We start from the raw sequence: 24914 nt of genomic DNA, 5'->3' as shown, positions 1-24914 counted from the left end.
GTGCAACATAATAATCTCCCCATAAAACCTATGACTGTGGCAACTTGGCTTTTACTTTTCCACATTGCCAGGTAGATGTCAATGACTATTCTGAAGATTTGCAGATGCTGGAAATCCAAGTAACACACACACAAAATGCTGGAGGAACTCAGCAGGCCAGGCAGCGTCTATGGAAAAGAGTACAGTCAACGCAAAACATCGACTGTACTTTTTTCCATGGATGCTGCCTGGCCTGCTGAGTTCCTCCAGCATTTTGTGCGTGTTGCTCTGGCTTTTATTTTTACTTTGGTTGTGCTTTTACAATTCCAAAAGAAGAAAAGTCCATGTAAAAAACTAAAAATTAGGCTTAAAACTATGCAGATTTAGGCTAAAATCCAAAACATGATTTAAAAAAAATATAATCTGCCTGACAGATGATCAATGCAATTATTGTTAGGGGGAAATGTCAGAATAGTTTGTTAGTCCTGATCTGAGGACTATATTCATTGCTTTACACTAAGTCAACGAGTATTGATAACAGTAACCTAGAATCTGAAGCTGCATGTAAAATTAGGCATCTTTGCAGAAGAAATCAAAATACAGTTGGAGAACTTTACAGAGGTAGAAGGAGCAAACCATAGACAGGCATGTATATAATGATTTGAATTTTAAAAAACAATCTACATGTGTTCAATATTCCGTGGACGGAACCATCCATCATTAAGTCAGTCAGATATTATCAGATAATTGCTTATTGTATTATTTAGGCATAAAGAAAGCTTCTCATATCTCCTCTTCCAACAACAATACTTCAAAACAAATAAAATGTGTATATCAAATTAGTTTCCTCAGCAGGTAATAAAGGTTTCTTCTTCCTCTGTGGATTATGCCAGATAAGAAAGGGGTTAGTATTTTTTCAAAAACATATACTATAATCATTATAAATTATTAAATTAAATTATTGTAAATCTGATTATTGTGTTCTTTTGATCACATAATTAAAACTAAAATTATCTGATGCCATCATATTCAGTATGGCTCTAAACATATGGACCATAAAGAGAAAAAATACAGTTTTTTAACATTAGTTGTAAGATAAATGCATCTCTTGCTCAATCTTGGACTATTCTTACTTCTTCTTCTTCTAACTCCTCCTCCATCTCCTCTTCCTCTTCTGCAGCCCCTTCCTCTTCTGCTTCTTCTGCTGCTGCTTCAGCATCTTCATTTTCTTCATCTAAGTCTGCACCAGATAATTCCCAGCCACTGTACCGGTAGGGTTCTGAAAGCATTAACATGTTAGTTAACCTTTGAAGCTGAACATTTAACTGAAATACCATTCCATTTATATTTTATTACTATAAAATTTATTTCATTTATTCCTTGATTGCCTGGTTGTTGTGGACCTGAATACTTAATAAATCAATAGTCATCATCATTGTGTGCCATGTCATATGATGTGGGCGATCATGGTCTTCCATCTATGGACCATTGATTGGTCTTGACAAATTTTTCTACAGCAGTGGTTTGCCATTGCTTTCTTCGGGCCAGTGTCTTTACAAGACGGGTGACCCCAACCACTATAGACAATAGACAATAGGTGCAGGAGGAGGCCATTCGGCCCTTCGAGCCAGCACCACCATTCACTGTGATCATGGCTGATCATCCACAGTCAGTATCCAGTTCCTGCCTTATCCCCATAACCTTTGATTCCGCTATCTTTAAGAGCTCTATCCATCTCTTTCTTGAAAACATTCAGAGATTTGGCCTCCACTGCCTTCTGGGGCAGAGCATTCCATGTATCCAGCACTCTCTGGGTGAAAAAGTTTTTCCTCAACTCCATTCTAAATGGCCTACCCCTTATTCTTAAACTGTGGCCTCTGGTTCTGGACTCACCCATCAGCGGGAACATGCTTCCTGCCTCCAGCGTGTCCAATCCCTTAATAATCTTATATGTTTCAATCAGATCCCCACTCATCCTTCTAAATTCCAGTGTATACAACCCCAGTTGCTCCCAATCTTTCAACATATGACAGTCCCGCCATCCCGGGAATTAACCTTGTGAACCTACGCTGCACTCCCTCAATAGCAAGAATGTCCTTCCTCAAATTTGGAGACCAAAACTGCACACAATACTCCAGGTGTGGTCTCACCAGGGCTCTGGACAGCTGCAGAAGGACCTCTTTGCTCCTATACTCAATTCCCCTTGTTATGAAAGCCAGCATGCTCAAAACTCTTCAGAAATTACCTGCCTGGCATCAGTGGTTGCATAACCAGGACTTGTGATATGTACCAGCTGCTCATATGACATCCACCACCTTCTCCTGTGGCTTCACGTGACCCTGAATGGCTGAGGGAAGGTGGTGGGAGGCAGGTGGTGGCTAAACAGGTGCTACACCTTGCCCAAGGATCATCTGTCAGCTAGCAGAGGGAAGGAGTGCCTCACACTCCTTTGGTAGAGATGTATCTCACCCCGCCACCCTGAAATCAATAGTAGAAATCTTTACCTGCTTGTAAAGTATTTCATTTCCTAGTATTCACCATTAAGCCAACTCAAAGATTATGGGCTGATAGGGTTGAGAGCATTGACAACTACAGTGGAGAGGAAATGCAAATAAGGAGAAAAAAATTCATATTGAAAACACTGATGTGGAAGGTGCCTTTTCAATAAGATATGCAACAGAAATGGAAAACAGATGGGAAGCAGTGCCATCAAAGTGAGTTTGGAGATCCATAGGATTCTTGATGAACCTATTCAAATTACTGGTAGAAAAATCATGGTTTTCAAAACATGTCAGGCATTTTTACAGTAGGTTTATCATTTTTATGTAAAGGAGTATTTTTTATTCTTCCTTTCCCTTTAGCTGCCCCAAACATCATGGATTTTTGTGTGAGAATGATTATCACATGCTTGAGAGGTATGCTGATATTATCTTCTATTTGATTTTAGGCTAGTTGGCAGTGAATAGAGAATAGAAATAATGCTCATTAAAGCAGGAATTTTAAGAAAATTACTTTTACTTAAAAATCTAAAATTTTAAAAAAATTAATAGAAAATACTATTGAATAACTTCTGTGGTGTTTGTGTGCCTTTAATCTATTGGTAATTCACTGTTATTCATCAGAGTATCTCAGTAAATAATTGCAAACTTAAATCAATAAGTAAGTTTTAAATAATTAATATGTAAAGATGAACTTTATTCATGGTTGATAATTGTTTTAAGATAACTAAGACTTACAGACACTTTTACATAATTGAATGAAACAATTGTTCATAGGGGGAATATGCTCAAATTGCTGGTGAATATTTTCTTGGTTCAGATACTTGCACAAACAGATATCAAAAGTTAAGCTAACTTCATAGTCATGAATTACACCAAAGAATTTTGATAGCTGATGCTTAGAAGAATACACGAGCTTTGGTAGAACTTAGATTTTGTATGAAGGAATCCAAGGCATTTCTATTTGAAATACAAGTCTAATATGCTAAAAACATCGTAAGGAGTTTCAAGGGTATTTGAATACTCTGCCAACATTCAAGAAGAAAGGAATAAATTACCAAATGTACAGGATAATTACATATGAGGAACATACCTGTAAATAGATTCAATAATAAATGAAATAAGAACAGAAAATGCTGTAAATCCTATGCAGATCAGGCAATATCAGTAGAGGGAGCACAGAGTTAATGTCTTAGTTCCAAAATCCTTTGTTGGAATTCTGATGCTGCCTAACTTGCTGACAGTTTTCAGCATTTTCTATTATTTATTTCAGATTTCCAGCACCTTCAGGTTTTAGATTTTCATTTAATAATAGATACACTATTTTTCTCTATATTATTAAACCAGGAAATATAACATTTAAGCATACTGAAATGTCTGAAAGCGGTTTTAATAGCAGACATTGCATCAAAAAACAAAGTTCACTTACCATTCAAAACTTCAACAGCTTCTTCAAGAAGAGCCTCAGGAGATTTGCCAGCAATCTCCAATGTTCTGTTTACAGATGTTGTGAGAACTACGTTTAGCAACTTCCAGTTCTGCATGTAATCCGAGAGAACCTTGCGATAATGATCCATTTCTGGGCCTTCCGGATAACCTCCCTCAGGAACTTCAGGTAATTTGATTTCTATGTTTGATAATAATTAAGAATTTAATTTACACTTGATAATTTGCCATTTCATTATATTTCTTCAAACGATTTGCACTTATGAACTTACCAAAGGTTTACCAAATAACATTGTCATTAACTAATTTCCAAATTTGTATTTGCATTCTAGATAACTTTCTTCATATTACTCTTTATGAAAAGAATTATTTAAAATTCTACTGCCCATATCCTGATATGCATTAAGTCCTGTCAATCCATTACCTTTGTGCTTGCTGACCATTTACTGGTTAAGCAAAGACTCAATAGTAAAATTCCCATCCTCATTCCAAAACTTTCTGTTGCTTTTCCACTCCCTATAATCTGTTCATGCACTAAAACATCTGTGCTACTCTTGTTTTTCATCAAGTTCATATTCTTCCAGTAATGGGTGTGCCTTCCTTACCTGTGCTCCAATCAATGGTATTTCATTCTTAAGTGTTTTTTTTGACATTCCTTTGCAACACTCTAAAACCCACTCTTTGACCAAGGTTTTTGTTATCTCCCAATTTCTCCTTTTTATGTTGGATGTCATTTTCCTTCTGTTTGTCCCTCTAAAGAGCTTTGAAATATTCTGGTTACATTACATTTGCTTTTGATTTATAAATCACTTTGCTTTGATTAACCATTTTGCTAAGTTTGTCTTTGAGATACAGGCAACATTAATAAGGCAGTTTTTATTCCAGATATCTAGGCTATTTGGAGTGAAAACACATTTTTAAAAATGAAACAAAATAAGCCACAAGACGCTTCAGTCTGCTCCACAATTCAATAAGATCAAGGTGATGGTTTGTGTTTAAAAGCGAACTGCTAAATTTAGAGATGCTCTTAAATTAAATAACACAATTTGAACTCACATTTTGCCTCTTACCAAAACCACATGACTAAATATAGGTCTTTATTGGTCTCAGGAAGAATATCAAGAAAGAAGGAAGATGTAATAGGACTAAGAAAGAATATTGAAAGGGGGTATGCGAGCCTGGTGTAGAGAGTTGAATTCATTGCTCAAAGAATGGTGTGAGAGAACTGAGCTTCGATATCAGGGCCAGCGACCTGGCTAATCAAATAATTAAAGTTGTAGGCAAAATACTAAAAGTGATGGTAAATGATGACAAAAAATAAAAGCAAATGATAGCCATTACTGAAATGTGGTTATAAAGTCACCAAGGATGTAACTATATATTCTGGAGCTCTTGATATTTTGGAATGGAAATGGGAGTGGGTGGTTCTGTTCGTAAACGATGAGCACATCACAGTAGTGAGAAATACCCTCAGCTCAAAAGATCAAGATTTAAATCAGTTTAGCCGGAGATAAGAGGTCACCAATGAAAGTTGTTTAAGGGCCTTCAAGCTGAAGATACACTATCGGAGAGAGTATAAAGAAGATATACGGATTTTAAGAAACATACTGCAACAATCACTGGCATACAATATATATTGGGGAAACTATATTGGCAAAGATGACCTCAATAACGAATTCACAAGTATATTTTGAATAGTTACACAAGCAAAAATTTGTGCACCCGAACTGGGGACAAACTATTTTAAGCGTTTAATGAGATGCAATTAATTAATGATTTCAAAGTAAAGGTTCTCTAGTTTGAATTTGAGAACATTAGATCTGAAACTTAAATAAAAGCTTCAACAAAAGTAGGAGCAACACACACAAAATGCTGGAAGAACTCAGCAGCATCTATGGAAAAAAGTACAGTCGACGTTTTGGACCGAAACCCTTTGGCAGGACGGGAGAAAAACTGCTGAGGAGTAGATTTAAAAGGTGAGGGGAAGGGAGAGAGAATCACCAGATGATAGGTGAAATCTGGAGGGGGAAGGATGAAGTAAAGAGCTGGGAAGTTGCTTGGTGAGATGAGGTGACAGAGGGAAAAGAGGATGGGTAATGGAGAAGGGGGGGAGGGTTGGGGGGCATTACCAGAAGTTTGAGAAATCAATACTCATGCCATCCGGTTGGAGGCTGCCCAAATGGAATATGTTGTTTCTCCAACCTAAGTGTGGCCTGATCACAACAGTGGAGGAGACCATGGATTGACATATCAGAGTGGGAATGGGAAGTGGAATTAAAATGGGTGGCCGCTGGGAGACCCTGCTTGTTCTGGTGGATGGAGCGTAGATGAATGGCCCAAACAGACTTGCTGGTGAAGTACCACCTCACCTAGAAGGACTGTTTAGGACCCTGACGGAGGAGGTATAGAGGCAGGTGTAGCATTTGTTCCTCTTGCAAGGATAAGTGCCAGGAGGGAGATCAGTGGGGAGGGCTGATTGGACTAGGGAGTCGCATAGGGAGCGATCCCTGCGGAAAGTGGAAAGTGCGGGTAGGGACAGATGTGCTTGGTGGTGGGATTCCGTTGGAGGTGGCGGAAGTTTCAGAGAATTATATGCTGGACATGGAGGTTGGTGGGGTGGCAGGTGAGGAAAAGAGGAACTCTATCCCTGGTAGGGTGGCGGGAGGATGGGGTAAGAGCAGACACGAGTGAAATGGAAGAGATGTGGTTGAGGGCAGCATTGATGGTGAAGGAAGGGAAGCCCCTTTCTATGAAAATGGAGGACATCTCCTTTGTTCTAGAATGAAAAGCCTCATCCTGAGAGCAGATGCGGTAAAGATCGAGGAATTGAGAAAAGGGGATGGCATTTTAACAAGTAGTAGGGTGGGACGAGGTGTAGTCTAGGTTGCTCTGAGAGTCCATGAGTTTGTAATAGACATCAGTGGATAAGCTGTCTCTGGAGATAGAGACAGTGAGATCAAAAATGGGAAGGGAGGTGTTGGAAATGGATCAGGTGAATTTGAGGGCAGGGTGGAAGTTGGAGGCAAAGTGGATGAAGTTGACAAGTTCAGCAAGGGTGCATGAAGCAGCACCAATGGAGTCATCAATGTAGCATAGGAAACCTGCGGGATGGTCACCAGTGTAGGCTTGGAACATGAACTGTTCCACGTAGCTGACAAACAGGCAGGTGTAGCTGGGACCCATACGAGTGCCCATGGCTACAACTTTTGTTTGAAGGAAGTGGAAGGAGCCAAAGGAGAAATTATTCAGAGTGAGGACAAATCCCATGAGATGGAGGAGAGTGGTGGTGGAGGGGAACTGGTTAGGTTTGAGGCCTTCCTGATGGGGGATGGAGTTGTATAGGGACTGGACATCCATAATAAAATGAGATGATGGGGGCCAGGGAACTTGAAATCCTTGAAAAGATCAAGAGCATGTGAGGTGTCATAGATGTAGGTAAGAAGGGATTGAACTGGGTTGGGGGGGGGGGATAAAACAGAGTCGAGGTAAGCCGGTATGAGTTCAGCGGAGCAGGAACAAGCTGAAACAGTGGGTTTACCTGGGCAAGCAGGTTTTTGGATATTGGGTAGGAGGTAGACACGGGAGGTGTGGGGTGCAGGAACTATGAGGTTGGTGGCAGTGGATGGGAGATCCCCAGAGTCAATAAGGTTGGTGATGGTGTTGGAGACGATGGCCTGGTTTTCCTTAGTGGGGTCCTGTTTGAGGGGTAAGTAAGAGGAGGTGTCTGAGAGTTGGTGCAGGGCCTCGGCAAGGTGGAGGTCAGTACGCCAGACTACTACAGCACCTCCCTTATCTGCAAGTTTGATGGTGAGGTTAGGATTAGTGCAGAGGGAATGGAGAGCAGAGCATTCGGAAGGAGTGAGGTTGGAATAGGAGAGGGAAGTGTTAAAGATGGGTAATACCCCGTTGGCAGTTGGCAAAGAAAACGTCCAGAGCAGACAAAAGACCAGAGTGGGGTGTCCAGGAAGAGGAGGAGGATTGAAGACAGGAGAAGGGGTCATCAGTGTGGGGTTAGGAGTCATTGCTAAAGAAATAGGTCCCGAGACAGAGGCGGCAGAAGAAGAGCACAGCATTGTGGCGGGCGCAGAACTTACTGAGGTGTGGCCACATGGCAAGAAAAGTGTGGCCTTTACTGAGGACAGAATGTTCTGCCTCAGAGAGGGGAAGGTCGGAGGGAATGGTGAAAACCAGGCATGGATGAGAACTGGGATTGGAGGGACAAAGGTGGTTGGTAGTGTCTGGGAGGAAAGGAGGGTTGGAGTGTTCAGGGATAGTGGGATGAGAAAAACAAAAATAGGGTTAACTAAGATGGTATGTTGAAATTACATAGAACGGTAAGGTTACAATTGAGGAATGTCAGACGTTTAAGGAGAACACAGATTTCTGAATAGTCCATTAACCCTTTTTTTATTTTGAACCTATGAACACTACCTTTTATTCTTCTTTTGCACTATTTATTATTTACTTTTATTGTAACTTTTAGTTATTTGTTATACCCGCACTATATTGCTGCCACGAAACAACAAATTTCATGGCTAATGCCAGCGACAATAAACTGATTCTGATTCTGAGATGTTTTGCAATTAAATTAAGATATAATTTCACTCAAAAATAAAAGCTATTTGAGAAAGATGTCCATCTTGTCACCATCCTTAATTTCCTTCTTTCGGAACCCCTTTGCATTGCCTTCAAAGGTCTTAACACTTTCATAAATGTGTTCCTTTTCTTTTTCTCTTTTTTTTATTGCTTTACTTTGCCAGTGTCATCAATGATAAGCCTAACCTGGCTTTGGCTCTGGTTGTTGCTCAGAAGCAGATTCTTGAGGAAATGCAGCTTCTGATTCCTGTGCATCTGCAGATTCTGGTTCAAATGAAGGTTTGGTTTCCAGCACATTTTCATGCATAGATGGTTGATCATCTGATTTAGACTGGGAAGTTGCTTCAATTTCTTCAACTGCTACAGTTCAAATGTAGGACATTATTAAATAGGCATGATGATTTTTTTTCCCAGTCACTTTTTCACATACATATATCAACAAAAAATTTGCTATCAGACTACTGAGAAATAATAAAAGTTTTAAAGTTATCATTGTGGTCAAATTATTGCACTTTAGGCTTCTTTTTAAAAGCAGGAACAATTTCCAATAAGTAATGCAATCTCTAAATTTAGGGAAGCTATGACTAATAATATAATTGTATCTGAATTTAGGATTTACGCTACAAATAAATTACAAGGTTATATTCCTGAAATAACAAACAACTACATATAAAGCTGATACTTTCTTGATCAACTATCTCTAGGAACATGTACAAGTTAAAAGCATAAAGTTTTTGTCTACATTCAACACAATGTAAACCATAATGGTTTTTATAAATAAAGTGACATACCTTCATGTTCGTCTGTCATGTCCCGTGATTCTGACTGTTGGTTTTCTGGTTCTTTTAAACCTTCTCGGGCAGCTTGTCTACAAAACAGCACATCATAAAAATGATTTTGATTCCAGAATAATTCTTGGAAAAAAAATCTGTTACAGTATAACTTCCTATATCCCTTCTGGATATCATAATTTGAATTTTAAAATGATCATTGATTTTAAATCCTTCCCTGGTCTTAATCTCAAATCTCTCAATTTCTGTAATCTTCTCCACTCCTAAAAACCTTAGCATTCCTCCAGTTTTAGAGTCTTGTGCATGACTGATTTTAAAAGGGTGAATATTGAAATCTGCCAGTTTGATAAATGCTCCAGAACCTGGTTGCAACGCTGATTTTGGTGCGGCCTAAATGGAGTTTGTATATTCTCTTTCCAACCGCACATTTCTTCCCTAATTTCCCCACATATGTGTCACAATAAGTAGCAGATAAATTTCTATACAACTGTATTAATATCTCTTTCTGTGGCTCTGAGGCAAATCTTATCCCAATGAATGCAAGTTGTGAGACATTGTGAGCTAGAATTGAAACCAATTTACTGATATGGCAAGGAATTAAATGAGTGGCAGAAGACCAAGATTAGTTAAACAGATGGGTAATCAAACTGGCAGCATACACTTTGTAAGGTCCTGCTACAATCTGCACTGGCATCACAATTATTCATGGTACTTGTAAGTGACTTAGGTGACAGGGTAGAAACCCCTATATCCATAATATGTAGCATTGTGTGCAATGTAGAGGGAAAAATTCAATTACAAGAGATACACTATAATAAACAAATGGACAAAATTGTGCCAAATAGATTTCAATTTAGACAACCAGTAGATCATCTATTTAGTACCTAAAAAATGTTAAAAACATAATTTCTAAATGATAATAACTGGATGCAGTCAAAATCTTTAGAGACTTGAGTGATTCATTAACATAGATAGTTAAAATGTGAGATACAGGTGCATAAAACAATAAGAATGGAATACGAGATTTTACTTCCATAAGATTGGAATACAAGAAGCAGAAGTTATGCTAAAGCAACAGTATGCATTGAATGCACTGAGCATTATGAACAATACAATGAGGGACTAGAGAGCAGGTGCTATGGTAGTTATTGGGATATCTATACCAAAGGAAATTTCTTTATATTTCACTAGCTTAAAGACCTTAAGTCACACTGCAGAACAACTCCTACAGAACAATTGCCAAGCCTTCTCTCACTAACAGAAGCAAAGTTCTAGATATCTCAGTTCTTGAACCATGTCTATTCTTAGTTCTTTATGCTCATTATAATAACTCAACATGATAAGTGTTGGCTGGATGCTATTATATTGATTAGCGAGCTCAGGTACACGATTGGTTCATGGCATCTGATGTTGCTATATGACAAAGCTAAGCTGCATTTCATAAAGGACAGGTTAAATGCTGTTTAAGAATTGGATTAGGAACCATAGCAGTGAATACAGCTTACTAAATCAAATGTAGAAAGAGCTGACTTCACAATCTTCATGTGTTGTATTGGAAACACGTGTCAAGGAAGTCAGAAAGAGGAGAGGTACCATCTTTCTACAAGGGAAATCGATGTGCTTCCAAGTAACTCTGTGAAAGCACATGGAAAAGATACTTCTCGATCTGAATGCCAAACATTGCCACAAAAATGTAATCAAGGTCACTGAATCGTTCTTTTGTATGTGCTATGTCATATGATGTGGGCAATTATGGTCCTTCCATTACTGTTTTTGTTCTTATCAGATTCTTCTACAGAAGTGGTTTGCCACTGCCTTCTTCTGGGCAAAGTCTTAACAAGATGGGTGACCCCAGCCTTTATGAATACTCTTCAGAGATTGTCTGCCTGGCATCAGTGGTTGCAGAACTAGGACTTGTGATATGCACCAGCTGCTCATACAACACCTACTCCCATGGCTTCACGTGACCCTAATCAGGGTCACCTTGCCCACGGGTGACCAGCAGGTTAGTGAGGGAAGGAGCACCTTACACCTCCGTTGGTACAGACACCCCGCCACTCTGAATTCATCTTTCAATTCCACATCATACCAACCATATTCGATTATCATCACACAACTAATTTGTCATTCAAAAATGTCTATCAATAGGAGCTTTCTCTCCAAAACACATGCTTTACACAGTATCCCTTCTGCAAGACACACATATGTCAAAACTTGTTCATACCAACAGCCATGAGAGACACATCAGCCGTCTTTATGGTGTGGCATTCAATAACATACTTGACTCTTTCTGGAAGAAGATAGAGTCATAGAAAAGTTATAGAACACTACAACACGGGAACAGGTCCTTTGGCCCATCTAGTCCAGGCTGAACCATTGAACAGCCTAGTCCTATTGTCCTGCACCCAGACTAAAGCCCTCTATATCCCTACCGTTCAAGTACCATCTAAGTTTCCATTAAATGTTGAAATCGACTCCACATCTAACTCTTGTGCTGACAGCTTGTTCCGCAATCCCACGACCCTCTGAGTGAAGATGCTCCCCTTAAACAATTCATTTTTCACCCTTAAGCTATGATCTTGTAGGTTTTCATAAATAAAACAGCAAAGACGTTTTATGTTTAAGAAAAGCAACAGCGATTCATTTATTGAACACCATAAAACTAAACAGAAAGCATGGTAAAAGTCCTTTAGTTCATCACGTATGACCAGCCTCTTAAAGTGAACTCCAACCTAATTCTGTACATTTCCATCAATTACATTACCCTATACAGCCCCCCCCCCCCCGCAGAATTTGCTAAAACCAGCATTTTGAACCTGTCTGGAGCTCGGATGAGCCGCCCGGATTGCGTCCCATGTTCCATGGTGGAGGAACAGCAGATACCTCTGGCTCGTCCAGAGGTGTGTTGACATGCATGACAGCAGGGGCATGGGAGTGGAATTCTCTTCAAATCTTGGTTGGCTAAGAGTTAAGGTGATCTACTAAAACACATTCAGGTTTACCCTTCTTATCTATGATAAAAATCTTTTTTCTCCATTCCAAAATGCGGAATGGCCAGCGTAATGGGGCCTAAGGGGATATCAGTGTGCATCATGGTGGATGAAAATAAACGAAGTGGAATGTAGGTCAACAGGAACTCTACAGTGCTGTATGCCATGATGGGAGGTAGGAATAGGTGCAAAGAAATTGAATTTACTGAGGAGGGTGGAACGTTGTTGAGAGGCCGACCAGGCAGTTGTGACATCAGGAATGAAATCACCTGGCACTCGTAACAGCTGCCCGTATACCAATTCAGCTGCAGACAACTACAGGTGCTCTTTTGGAGCTGTTCTGAGCCCTAGCAGGACCCACGGGAGATGATCATACCAACACTTGTCCATCAGGGGAGCACTCAGCGCAGCCTTTAAGGAATGGTGAAACCACTTGCATAGCCATTGGACTGAGGGTGATACATTGTGGTGTGATGTCACCTAATGCCAAGGTTCCAGGCAATCGCAGCCCAGAGGTCTGATATGAAACGGGGACCACAGTTAGAGGAAATATCAGATGGAATTCCAAACTGAGAAACACAGATGCTCATGAACGCCCAAGCCACGCCTGCAGCCATCATCATTTCTGGAGGAACAACCATCTGGTGGTACAGTCCACATTGGTAAGGAGGTGCATGAATCCAAGGGAGGGGGATAGAAGACAAACAAGGTCCACATTGACATGGGCAATCTGTCACTCAGGGACCTCAAAAGGTACCAATGGTCCCTGAACACAATGGTTAATTTTTGCCTGCTGGCACTCCACACAGGTCGCAGTCCAATCATGCACATCCTTTCGAAGGCCTTTAGTGTAACCAGTTTCTGTAAGGTCATCCGGCCCCATGCAAGAGGCCATGTATAGAGTCAAAAACAGTCCACCTCCAGTTTACGGGCACTACGGGGCAGGAGCGACCAGCTGAGACATCACACAGGAGAGAAACCTCAGCTTCCCTGAACTTAATGTCAGCCAACTGCAGGCCAGTGACTATGGTTCGGTAAGCCTAGACCTCCGGGTCAGTAGCTTGGTTGGCTGCCATGCTGCCATAGTCAGCCCCTATGTGTATGGCCTCAATGGCTGACCATGAGAGGCAATTAGCCATGGCATTATTTTTCCCCTTGATATGTTGTATATTAGTTGTGAGCTCTGACATGTAGGCCAATTAGCATTGTTGCCGTGCAGACCAAGGGTCTGATATTTTGGCCATTGCATGAACAAGGGGTTTGTGGTTAATCAGTGCTGTGAAATGACAGCCCTCCAGAAGAAAATGAAAATAATGGACAGCCAGATAGAAACTTAGAAGTTCATGGTCAAACATGCTGTACCCACAGCATAGTCTGAGGCATCAGTAATAATGGCTATAGATCTAAGTCTTTTAATAGAGTCCATACGCTGTTGGAAAGTCTGTGCTGCATTTTTCAGCCCAAATGGCATGCATAGACAGTCAAAGAGGCCAAACAAGGTTATCATAGCCGTTTTGGGAACATCCTCCGAGCACATAGGTACCTGATGGTAGCCCCTAACAAGATAGACTTTGGAAAAAATTAACTTTCCGTCTAAGTGAGTCAAAAAGTCCTGGATGTGTGAGACCAGGTAATGATCGGGGGTGGTGGCCTCGTTAAGGCGTTGGTAATTGCCACAAGGGCAGCAACCACCATCTGAACTCTCAAAAATTTCACTTTTGAAGGCTGACCACTTACAAAGTACACCTTTCCTAGAAAATAACCTGTACCAATTCACATGCTAGATTCTTTCTGATCCCATCAAAATCAGAATCATTTTATTGCCAGTATGTGAAACATACCAGAATTGATGGTAGTTCAGTGCCAAGCATAAATCACAGGATAATACCATAACAAACAACACAATGGCAACCAACAATTTACAAGAAGCTGCAGTTGCATGCACTTCTTGCAGGAAGAGTCATCAGGGGCACTAGGGGTCTCCCTGCCTTCCCACATTCTGAAAGAAAAGCATTCCAGTATCCTGTCTGGCATCCCCACTGCTCTAAATGTGCAATAAGAAAGAAAGAATAAATAATAAAAAAAATCTAGCTACGCCTTACGCCTCTCCTTGTGGAAGCCTTGTTGAGCCAAAGCCTTAATTCCTCACTCCAACACTAGCTCTTTCACACAATGGCCATCTGCTTAAACCCAAGTTATTTTTATTGGTCCTTGCCAAGTGGCTAATTATGCACAATTCAACGTCTTTTCAGGAACTATGGCATGCAAAATGTGCTGACTGCCCCCTCTCGCTTATTTTAAATTCACTCTCCCTCAACACAGTCCGATGTCTCCTCAGGATTGTGGCATGCAAAACGTGGCATATAGTTGCAAGCACCATCGGATAATTGGCTGGGGACTGGTGTGTCTGCATCACCTCGCACAACCACTCCCCCTGGGAGAGAAGATGCCATACCCAATTCAACCAATGATGACTGAGGCTCTTGAGGGATGAAATTTTTGAAAGTGACAGCAATGAAGGGAAATTAGAAATGGAACCAGTCATCCAGCCCATCCAGCTGAAAAACAAAGTTTGGATGGGAATAGTGTAGTCAATTGTAATAAAGGCTGCAGACAAATTTTTATTCATCTTAATGTCATAGGTAGACGGGGTGGTGAAAAAGGCATTTGGTACTCTGGCCTCCAACAGTCAGGACACATCAGTCTGGCTATTATGTTGTAGTTGTTCAAGATGTTTGTGAGCCCATACTTGGAATGCACAGAGCCTTTATTCCTTAGGGGAAGGGAATCAGAAATTAGAGGGCAAAGGTTTAAGGTGAGGGAGAAAAAATTAAACAGGACAAGAGGTTACTTCTTCAGGCAGAGAGTGGTGGATACATGAAACAAGTGGTTGAGGCAGATACAACAATAACATTTAAAAGATAAATGGGCAAGTACACGGAAGGAAAAGGTTTAGAGGGATATGGGCCAATGAGAACAGCTTAGATGGGCATCTAGGTTGGCATGGACATTGGGCCAAAGGGCCTATTTCTGTCCTGTTTACTCTATGACTCTTGATGACGGACACAAAGAATGGCATTACTAACTTTGATAAGCTGCCTGATCATGAGCAAGGTTTAATAAATGGGGTGAGGATTGTAGATCAAAGAGAAGATGGAAATAATGATGGGAGTTATTAATGATGGAAATAATGATGGAGTTATGCCACATGAAGAGAAATAGAGATAATTGAGAGAAAGTTGCATTGACAGCTAGAGAAAGGGGATCTTAAGGCATTTGACCTAATGCTCTTGCACTGATTGGATGGGAAATTACATATTCCATTAGTCTTATGATCATTTAACTTATAGTGGTGAATGCCATTGTCTGTTGGTCATTATACAGAGTTCATGAAGTTTATAGAGTTATACAGCTCAAAAACAGGCCCTTTGACTCAATTGGTCCATGCTGACTAAGATGCTCCATCCAAGCTAGTCCCATTTGCCAGCTGGCCCATGACCTTCTCAACCTTTCCAATCCATGTACTTGCCTGCTGTCTTTTAAATGTTGTTAAATTCCTGCCTCAAACACTTCTTCAGGTAGTCAAATCCACATACATATCACCTTTTGTGTTGACCCTCCAATCTTTATTAAATTTTTCCCCTCTCATTGCCCTCTGGTTCTTGATTCCCCAACCCTGGGGAAAGAAGACTGAAATATTCTGAAACATAAAGATATTGGGAATGAATACCATGCCAGGAAAAACAGCCAGGATGAAAGGGAGGAGTAGGTTTAATGAGGGCCAGCAATAAGAACAAGTATTGGTAAAAATTAATATACTTACTTTTCAAGCTTTTTTGCTTCTGCTTCTTGAAGCCTGTGTATTATTTTGAAATCAATCTCATTTTTATTTAGATTGTACAGTCTGTTTAGGAGGAATTTTCCTGATGGTATAAAGAGATGCATCAAATATTATACTATTTTAAAATACAACATTAATTGTCAAATTGATCTTTCATGGAACATTCTGATATGATAAAGTAAATATCACCGGCATGATTGGTAAAACTATCCTCAAGTTTAAGCAGGTGGTTAGTCAGATAGTTGATAAAAAGTACAGTAGGGTGAGATCAATCTCAATTGGCCTACTACCAACCAATCAACAGTCTCCACCCCAGCCCCCTCATGTCGTTCATTGCTGGGTCAAATCTTGAAATTCTATACCTAGCTCTACTACAAAGGAAAATTTACAGGACTATGGCAGTTCAAGAAGGTGGTTCATGATCATCTTTCTCAAATGCATTTAATGTTGGGAAATAAGTGCTGATGTTGCCAACAAAAATTCATGACAAAAATGAATGAATTAAATGAAAATATGATATTGAGTAATTTGTTAATATAGCTAGATTATACCATGGCACAAGAGAATGTATATACAGGTTCAATGGATCAGAAAGAAGGGACAAAATGAAAGGACTTGGTGAAAAAGTAGATTGGTGGGAGATTGGAAAAAATGGACAAGCAGATGTAGCGGTAATAGCATACACCGTACATTTGGTATGGACTCTGATCAATATAGAGACAATCTAGTACCATAGCGTATTAAAGAAATAATTGAAAATGAGAAAAAAATAAAATGTTGACCAAATACAAGTCTTACTATCCACAGCAGAGTCGTTATGGGAGTGGGACATTTCTGTGCAAAATTAATAATATTCCATAAGGCCATAAGACATAGGAGCAGAAACTGCTCCGCCATTCAATCATGGCTGATCCTTTTTCCCCTCCTCAACTCCATTCCCCAGCCTTCTCCCCATAACCTTTGATGCCATGTCCAATCAAGAACCTATCAATCTCTGCCTTAAATACACCCAACAACCTGGCCTCCTATGGTAACAAATTCCACAAATCCACCACTCTCTGGCTAAAGACATTTCTCCCCATCTCTGTTTTATATGGACACCCTTTGGTCCTGAGGCTGTGCCCACTTGTCATGGTGTTTATCATCATGGGAAACACCCTTTCCACATCTATTCTGTCTAGGCCTTTCAACATTCAAAAGGGTTTCAATGGAATTTCCATTCATCCTTCTAAATTCCCACAAGTACAGACCCAAAGCCATCAAACGTTCCTTGTATGATAACCCTTTCATTCCTGGAATCATCCTTGTGAACCGCTTCTGGACCCTCTCCAATGATAGCATGTTTTTTCTGAGATGAGGAGCCCAAAACTGTTCACAATATTCAAGCTGAAAGGAAGGCGACAGTAACTCAAATAACCACACATTACAGAAGTGCACCTCTGAATGCACAACCTGTTGAAATTTGAAATGGATGGGCTATAAGCAGCAGAAGTCCACAAACATATACTAAGTGGCCCCTTTATTACAGGAAGTACCTAACAAAGTGGCCATTGAGTGTATAGAACACTATATATCCATTGTCTTTATTCTTACTAATTGAAAGACTAAATATTCCAGATATATTTAGTGCAAATGAAGCAGATGAGCAGAAGGTGAAAGCAATTATATCACTGGTATTGTATGAAAGTAATTACAAGCATGGAACTACACCTCTAGGTTACATTTTTTTTCAAATAAGAATAGTAATGGGCAGAGAGTAGTATTGATGTTTCCAGTCATTCTGTGCTGAATTGCTTCAGGAAATTAATACTGCAAGCTTAAATAATACACCAGAGAGAAGGAGAAACATTATTCTTTAATTTTCTGAATAGGAAAATTAAAATAAAAATACATGGCATATTAGAACAGATGAAGTGGTTGGATTAGGACACTTTAGACTAGGGGTTCTCAACCTTTTTTATACCATGGACCAATACCATTAAGCAAGGGTTCCATGGACCCCAGGATGTAGACCCCTGCTTTAGATGTAACCTTACATATTATGTAGCATAGCTAAAAACATAATTTAACATAGAACATAGAAACACAATACAGACCCTTCGGCCCACAAAGCTATGCTGAACATGTCCTTATCTTAGAAATTACCTAAAGTTACCCATAGCCCTCTATTTTTCTAAGCCCCATGTACCTATCCAGAAATCTCTTAAAAGACCCTACTGTATCCGCCTCCACCCACCATCACCGGCAGCCCATTACACGCACACCCCACTCTCTGCGTAAAAAAATTACCCCTGGCATCTCCTCTGTACCTACTTCCAAGCACCTTAAAACTGTGCCCTCTCATGCTAGCCACTTCAGCCCTGAGAAAAAGGCTCTGACTATCCACACAATCAATGCCTCTCATCATCTTGTACACCTCTCTCAGGTCACTTCTCATCCTCCGTTGTTTGCTCATAGTAAAGAGAGTATTGAGTTGTGAAAAGTTAAAACCCAAATGTTCAGACATGTGCTGCTATTTTGTCCAGCGTTATTCATCTGTAAATTGCTTATTACTAGAGTGGTATTCTGGTGTAATCATTACTTGGTTTAATTATGCCACTCTTGAAATTTCGGTCACAATTCACCCCAGAACATCAGAGATACATTCCATGCAGACAAATGTGGAGCATCATACATCAAAGTTGCTGGTGAACGCAGCAGGCCAAGCAGCATCTATAGGAAGAGGTGCAGTCGACGTTTCAGGCCGAGAGAGCATGTCATTCTCCAGGCAATATTCTTATGGAGTAATATCTGGGAAATTATGTCTCACTATTGGAAGGAGATCCCATTGTTGTGCACACAAATAACTAAGATAAAATAAAAATAGAAAATGGGCTGCCAGAGGCAGGTACAATTACAATGTTTACAATAACATTAAAATGTACAAATGTCTTCTAAACATGTACATTGATAGGAAATGTTTGGAGGAATATGTGCCAAACATAGTTATAAGGGACCAGCTTAGGAAGGCACCTTGGTTGACATGGATGAGTTGGCCAAAAGTCCTGTTTCCATGCTGCATAACTCAATGGCTCTCTGTAATCTCAACATTTCATGGAGCTGCAAAATGATGTGCTAACTCTTAAACTCAATGCCCAAAGTGATGAAAACAAATGTGCCATATGCTTCTTCACCACCCTGTCTAACTGTGTGGCCATGTCCAGGGAACTATGTACCCCTAGGTTTCTCTGTTCTGGAACAAATCCTAGTGACTTGCCATTCACTGTGTATGTCTAGCCTTGGTTTAACTTTCCAAAATGCATTATTTCACACTTGTCTCGTTAAATTTCATTTGTCATTCCTTTGCCCGTTTTCCCAATTAATCCAGATAATGTTGTAACCTTAAACAAACTTCTTCACTATCCATTGCAACTCCAATTTTGGTGTCATCCTTAAATTTGTTAATCATGTCACTTAAATTCTTATCCAAATTTTTAGAATATATGACAAACAGGGAATTTGGCAGTGATCCATGCAGCACACCAGAACCTCCATCTGCTAAAAACAACCTTCCACCACTCTCTACTTCCTACCACCAAGTCAATTTTGTATCCATTTGGCTAGCTCACCTTGGATTCCATATGACCTAACCATCCAGAGCAACCTACTTTGTGGGATCTTATCAAAGGCCTTGCTAAAGTCCATATGGACAATAACAACTGCTCTGCCCTTATCAATTCTCTTGGTCACCTCTTCCACAAATGTAATCACATTCATAAGTCCCAATTTCCCATGCACAAAATCATGATGACAATCCCTAATCAGTCCGTGCTTTTCCAATGTAGACAGGTTCTGTCTCTCAGAATATACTCCAATATTTTTCCCACCACTGATGTAAGACTCACAAGCCTGTAGTTCCCAGACTTGTCCTTGCAGTCTTCTGAAATAAAGGCACAATATTAACCACACTCCACTTCTCTGGTACCTCAATCTGTAATAACAGGGACTGGTGCTTAATACAGAGAATATATTAACTTGATGATATCATAAGTGTAGAGACAAGCCAACACCATGAGTGAAAAGCACAGATTACACCATTAAAGAAAGTCATGCACTGTTTTTATATTTATTTTCAAAATGTTCTTTCATGAATAAAGTTTGTTTTTTTAAAATGAAAAATCCTTAGCAGCTTCTTTAGTAACCTCCCAACAATATCCCACTCAGTCATAGCTGTTGCAAGCCAGCTTTTAACTCTTGCTGACCCATTTATCCCCACCATACCAATGCAAATGCACCCCAAACCTCCCATCTGCCACCTTTCCTCTTCCACATCCCGCAGCTTCTAAGCAACATTCCTCAGGATCCCCAGATCCTCATTTTGTCCTTTTGTTTCCCATCCTTCTGTCTCCCCAAATTTGGTCCTAGTGCCCAAGAAGACGCAGAGTTGAAAAGTGTTACAGAACATAAAACCAAGTCTAGAAATAAATGGGGGGGAAGAAACAGCTGCTGTTATAACTTTTGTGAAACAGATGGCTGGGGATTTTGTTTTAATCATTTGGAATGTTTTTTTTTGGAATGGCAAGTTTCTGCCTATAATTACCTTGATAAGTGATCCAAATGATCAAAACAACCTAATCATCCGAAGACATCAGTGTTTTTGCTCCCATTATGAGTGTAATGGACTTAAATTTTCGGCTCAGTAACTGCCATTGATTGGTTTAGAAAGAATTATGGACTCTGCCCCAAAAGAAAGATGTAATAAAAGATAATTCCTTGCAAGTGTGTGAGCATGAGAGTTATTACCTTTTGTTACAGGATGCATCGGTAATCTCTGTGGGATTCTGTACTCCTGTTCTATAGCTGAAAAAATATTCAGATTGACTCATTTCCATAAGATATAAGACACAGGAGCAGAATTAGGCCATTTGATCATTCGAGTCTGCTCTACATTCGATCATGGCTATTTTACTTTTCCTCTCAGCCCCATTTTCCTGCCTTTGCCCTGTAATTTTTGATGCCTTTACTAAATAAGAACATATCAAACTTCGCTTTAAACATGGCTGTGACAATGAATTCCATAGGTTCACTACCCTCTGGCTAAAGAAATTCCTCCTCATCTGTTCTAAAAGGACGTGCTTCTGTTCTGAGGCTGTGACATCTGTTCCTAGACTCACTCACTATTGGAAACATCCTCTCCACAACTACTCTATCAAGACCTTTCAATATTCAGTAGATTTCAATGAGATGTCCCCCCCTCATTTTTCTAAACTCCAGTGAGTAATGGTCACAATACTCATAATGTGGACTGAACCTTACCATGTAAAGCCTCAGCATTATATCCTTACTTTTATATTCTAGTCCTCTCAAAATGAATGCTAACATTGCATTTGCCTATCTTACTATCAACTCAAACTGCAAGTTAACCCTTGGAAAAGTCTGCACTAGGACTCCAAAGTCCCTTTGCACCTCCAATTTCTGAATTCACTCCCCACTTAGAAAATAGTCTACGCCTTTATTCCTTCTACCAAAGTGCATGACCATACACTTCCCTACACTTCTTTGCCTGTTCTCCTAATCTATCCAAGTCCTTCTGCAGATTCCCTGCTTCCTCAACACCACCTGCCCCTCCACCTATCGTAATATCATTCACAAACTTGGCCACAAATCCACTAATTCTGCCATCCAGATCATTAACCTATAATGTGAAAAATAGACAACCCTACACTGATACCTGCAGAGTACCATAGTCACTGGCAAACAACCAGAAAAGGCCCACTTTATTCCCACACTTTGCCCACTGCCAGTCAGCTAATCTTCTATTTCTCATGTAAACCATGGGCTCTCATCTTGTTTAACAGCCTCATGTGCGGCATGTTGTCAAAGACTTTCTGAAAATCCAAGTAAACAGCATCAACTGACTCTCCTTTGTCTTCTTCTTCTTCTTCTTCTTCTTCTTCTTGGATTCTTAGCTCCGAGTGGAGCATAGGCCATTGATGACCTCCAGTCTCCATCATCCAAAGTTGATGGTCTGGTTGGAGTACATTAATGTTTCTGTAATCCATTGTATCCACAGTACACAACCTACACAGCTTCACCAGAGTCCTGTTGGCTGGCCTTACGTGGCCTTGCCTGGCCTTACACTGTACACAACCTACACAGCTTCACCAGAGTCCTGTTGGCTGGCCTTACCTATTTCCACCTCTCATAATAGGGATGCAGAGTTGGACTTTGAGTTTTGTCAGGAAAGATTTCCCCTTAAGAAAACCATGCTGACTTTGGCCTATTATATCATGTGCCTCCCAGTATCCCAAAATCTCATCCTTAATAATTCACTCCTGTATTTGACCAAGCATTGAAGTCAGGGTAACCAGCCTATAATTTCCTGTCTTTTGTCTCCCTCTTTTCTTAAGAATTGAGTGACATTTGCAATTTTCCAGTACTCTGGAACTATTCCAAAATCAGTGATTCTCAAAGGATCATTACTAATGCCTCCACAATCTCTTGAGCTACCTCTTTCAAAACTTAGTCTATCTGGTCCAGGTGACATATCTACCTTCATACCCTTCAGCTTCTCAAGCACCTTCTCCTTAGTAATACCAACTACACTGACTTCTGCGCAGACACTTGAATTTCTGGCATACTTCTGGTGCCTTCCACAAAATAAGGAACTGGCCAGGCTTTGTAAAACTTGGATGTGGCATTTTTATTTAACCCTATTTTACCCTTAATACATTTGAGTTTTCCAATGCTATCCTTGAACACAGCTGTGGCATCATCCGGTACCTTTCTTAATTCACTTTCAGTTGACTCTATTGCAGGAGATGTGGCATGTAAGAGGTGGATGGATGTCCAATCAAGTTGTAGTTGTCTCAGCCAATCATGTCCCCACAATGCTGGCCCTCCTGTTTTTGCCACATAAAAGCTTAATTTGGGTTGTTGGTTATGTATTTCACTGTTATAAATGCCATTCCCATGGAAGTTATCTTTTCTGCAGTGTAAGTTCTTAGTTGGATATCTGCAGGCTTCATTTTAGTTGCTTTAAAATCCCATTCAAACTTATTTTATGGAATGACTGAAACAGCTGAGCCAGTGTCAAATTCCATTTTAATTAATTAATATTAACAAAATATGCTACAAGCCATATTGCTTGTTTATTGTTAGTTTTCATAATGTAAATCTCAAGGCTACCTTGTCCTGTGTCATTATCAGATTTTTCATCAACAGCATGCAGATTGCAGTTTAGTGCTCTTTTTGAAACTGCAACTTGACTTTTTATTTATTTTTCTTCCCTGTGGAGTCCTTTATTTTTGTCTGCTCATTGTATACTTTATTGCATTTCTGCAAGTTTAACCCTTAAACCTGCATTGGTCAGGTGTATGTGAACCCCTGCTACAACAGTAACTCAATTTGTTTGGCTAGGCTGGTTTCTGTTTAGACATTCCAATTTTGTTCATGTTCCCTTTCACTCCTGACTGAAACTCAATTGCACCTTTGTCTTTTGTTTCCATTGATACAGCAATTTCAACTGCTCTTTTAAATATAAATTTTGCTTCAGTTAGGAGCCGGTGTTGAATGTTATCTTGTAAGATTATACAAACTAACCAATCTCTCAGTACATCATTAAGCCCATCACTGAACTAACAATGACAATCTCTTTAATTCAGCCACGCACGCTGAAATGGATTCCCCTTCCTTTGATTCCACTCATGAAACCTAAAGTATTCTACAATCAACAATGGTTTCAGTTCTAAATGTTCCAGAATTACTTTTATGATACCAGAAATGCTCATTTCGACTGGTTTTGTTGGAGCAGTTAAACTTCTAAGCAAACACTATGCACTTCTACTCACTGCTCATTGTCTATTTCATTTTCTTCAAAATACTGCTCAATTTGCTCAGTATACAATATCCACAAATCATCCGTTTTTTGCCTTGTCTCAACCATGTCTGTCCCTTCCCAAAGAAGCAGATGCTGTGCTGTTTTCTTTTACTCAACCATTTCTCGCTGCACTTTGTTTTTAAACTCAAACATCTCGCTGGGCTTCAAAAGGTAGGTAGTCATCTCGATCTCATTTAAAAATTATTCGTTGCCACTGTTTCATTTTGCAAATCCAAAACATTAAACCGATTAAAAGTAAAACACGAAGTCTAGATTATTCAGTTGGTATAACATCACCAGCATATGTCTTGAAATTTCTTGTTTTTTTGTGGCAGCAGTGCTATGCAATAGATAATAATAAAAACTGAATTACAGTATGTATACATAAACAAAATAGTTAAATTAAGTAAGTAGTGCAACAGCAGTAGTCAGGTACTGTATTCATGAGTTCAATGTCCACCCAGAAATCTGATAGTAGAGCGGGAGAAGCTGTTCCTGAATCGTTGAGTGTATGTTTTCAGGCTCCTGTGCCTCACTCCTGTACCTCCTTCCTGATGGAGCAATGAGAAGAGAGGGGTTCTTAATGATGGACGTGGCGTCCATCATTAAGAACCCCTTTTTGAAGCATTGTTTCTTGAAGATCTCCTGGATGCTGGCGATGCTAATGCTCATGATGGAGCTGACTGAGTTCACAACTTTTTGCAGCTTCTTTTGATTTTATGCAGTAGCTGCCCCCCTCCCCAAACCAGTGAAGCAGCCAGTTAGAATGCTCTCCTCAGAATATCTGTAGAAATTTGCAAGTGTCTTTGGTGAAAACTCCTAATGAAATATTGCTGCTGTTGTGCCTTTCTTTGTAACTGCATCGATATGATGGGCCCAGGATAGATCCTCAGAGATGTTGACACCCAGGAACTT

The 24914-nt window shown here is 39.9% G+C and overlaps 1 protein-coding gene across 1 annotated transcript in view; it reads right to left on the bottom strand.

Moving 5' to 3' along the window:
* ak9 (adenylate kinase 9) overlaps positions 1 to 24914 on the bottom strand; it is a 169936-nt gene that overhangs the window by 79971 nt on the left and 65051 nt on the right. The window contains exons 18-22 of the mRNA XM_063040773.1: positions 16124 to 16223; positions 9311 to 9387; positions 8706 to 8879; positions 3907 to 4104; positions 1113 to 1258 (exon numbers count right to left, since the gene is read on the bottom strand). Coding sequence (XP_062896843.1) covers positions 1113 to 1258; positions 3907 to 4104; positions 8706 to 8879; positions 9311 to 9387; positions 16124 to 16223 — 695 coding nt within the window. The remainder of the gene's footprint in view (positions 1 to 1112; positions 1259 to 3906; positions 4105 to 8705; positions 8880 to 9310; positions 9388 to 16123; positions 16224 to 24914) is intronic.

This window comes from Mobula hypostoma, chromosome 2 (assembly GCF_963921235.1).
Source record: "Mobula hypostoma chromosome 2, sMobHyp1.1, whole genome shotgun sequence".
Taxonomy (NCBI): Eukaryota; Metazoa; Chordata; class Chondrichthyes; order Myliobatiformes; family Myliobatidae; genus Mobula; species Mobula hypostoma.
The sequence above is the reverse complement of the archived record's forward strand: the minus strand, read 5'-3'. Positions and strand labels throughout refer to the sequence as shown.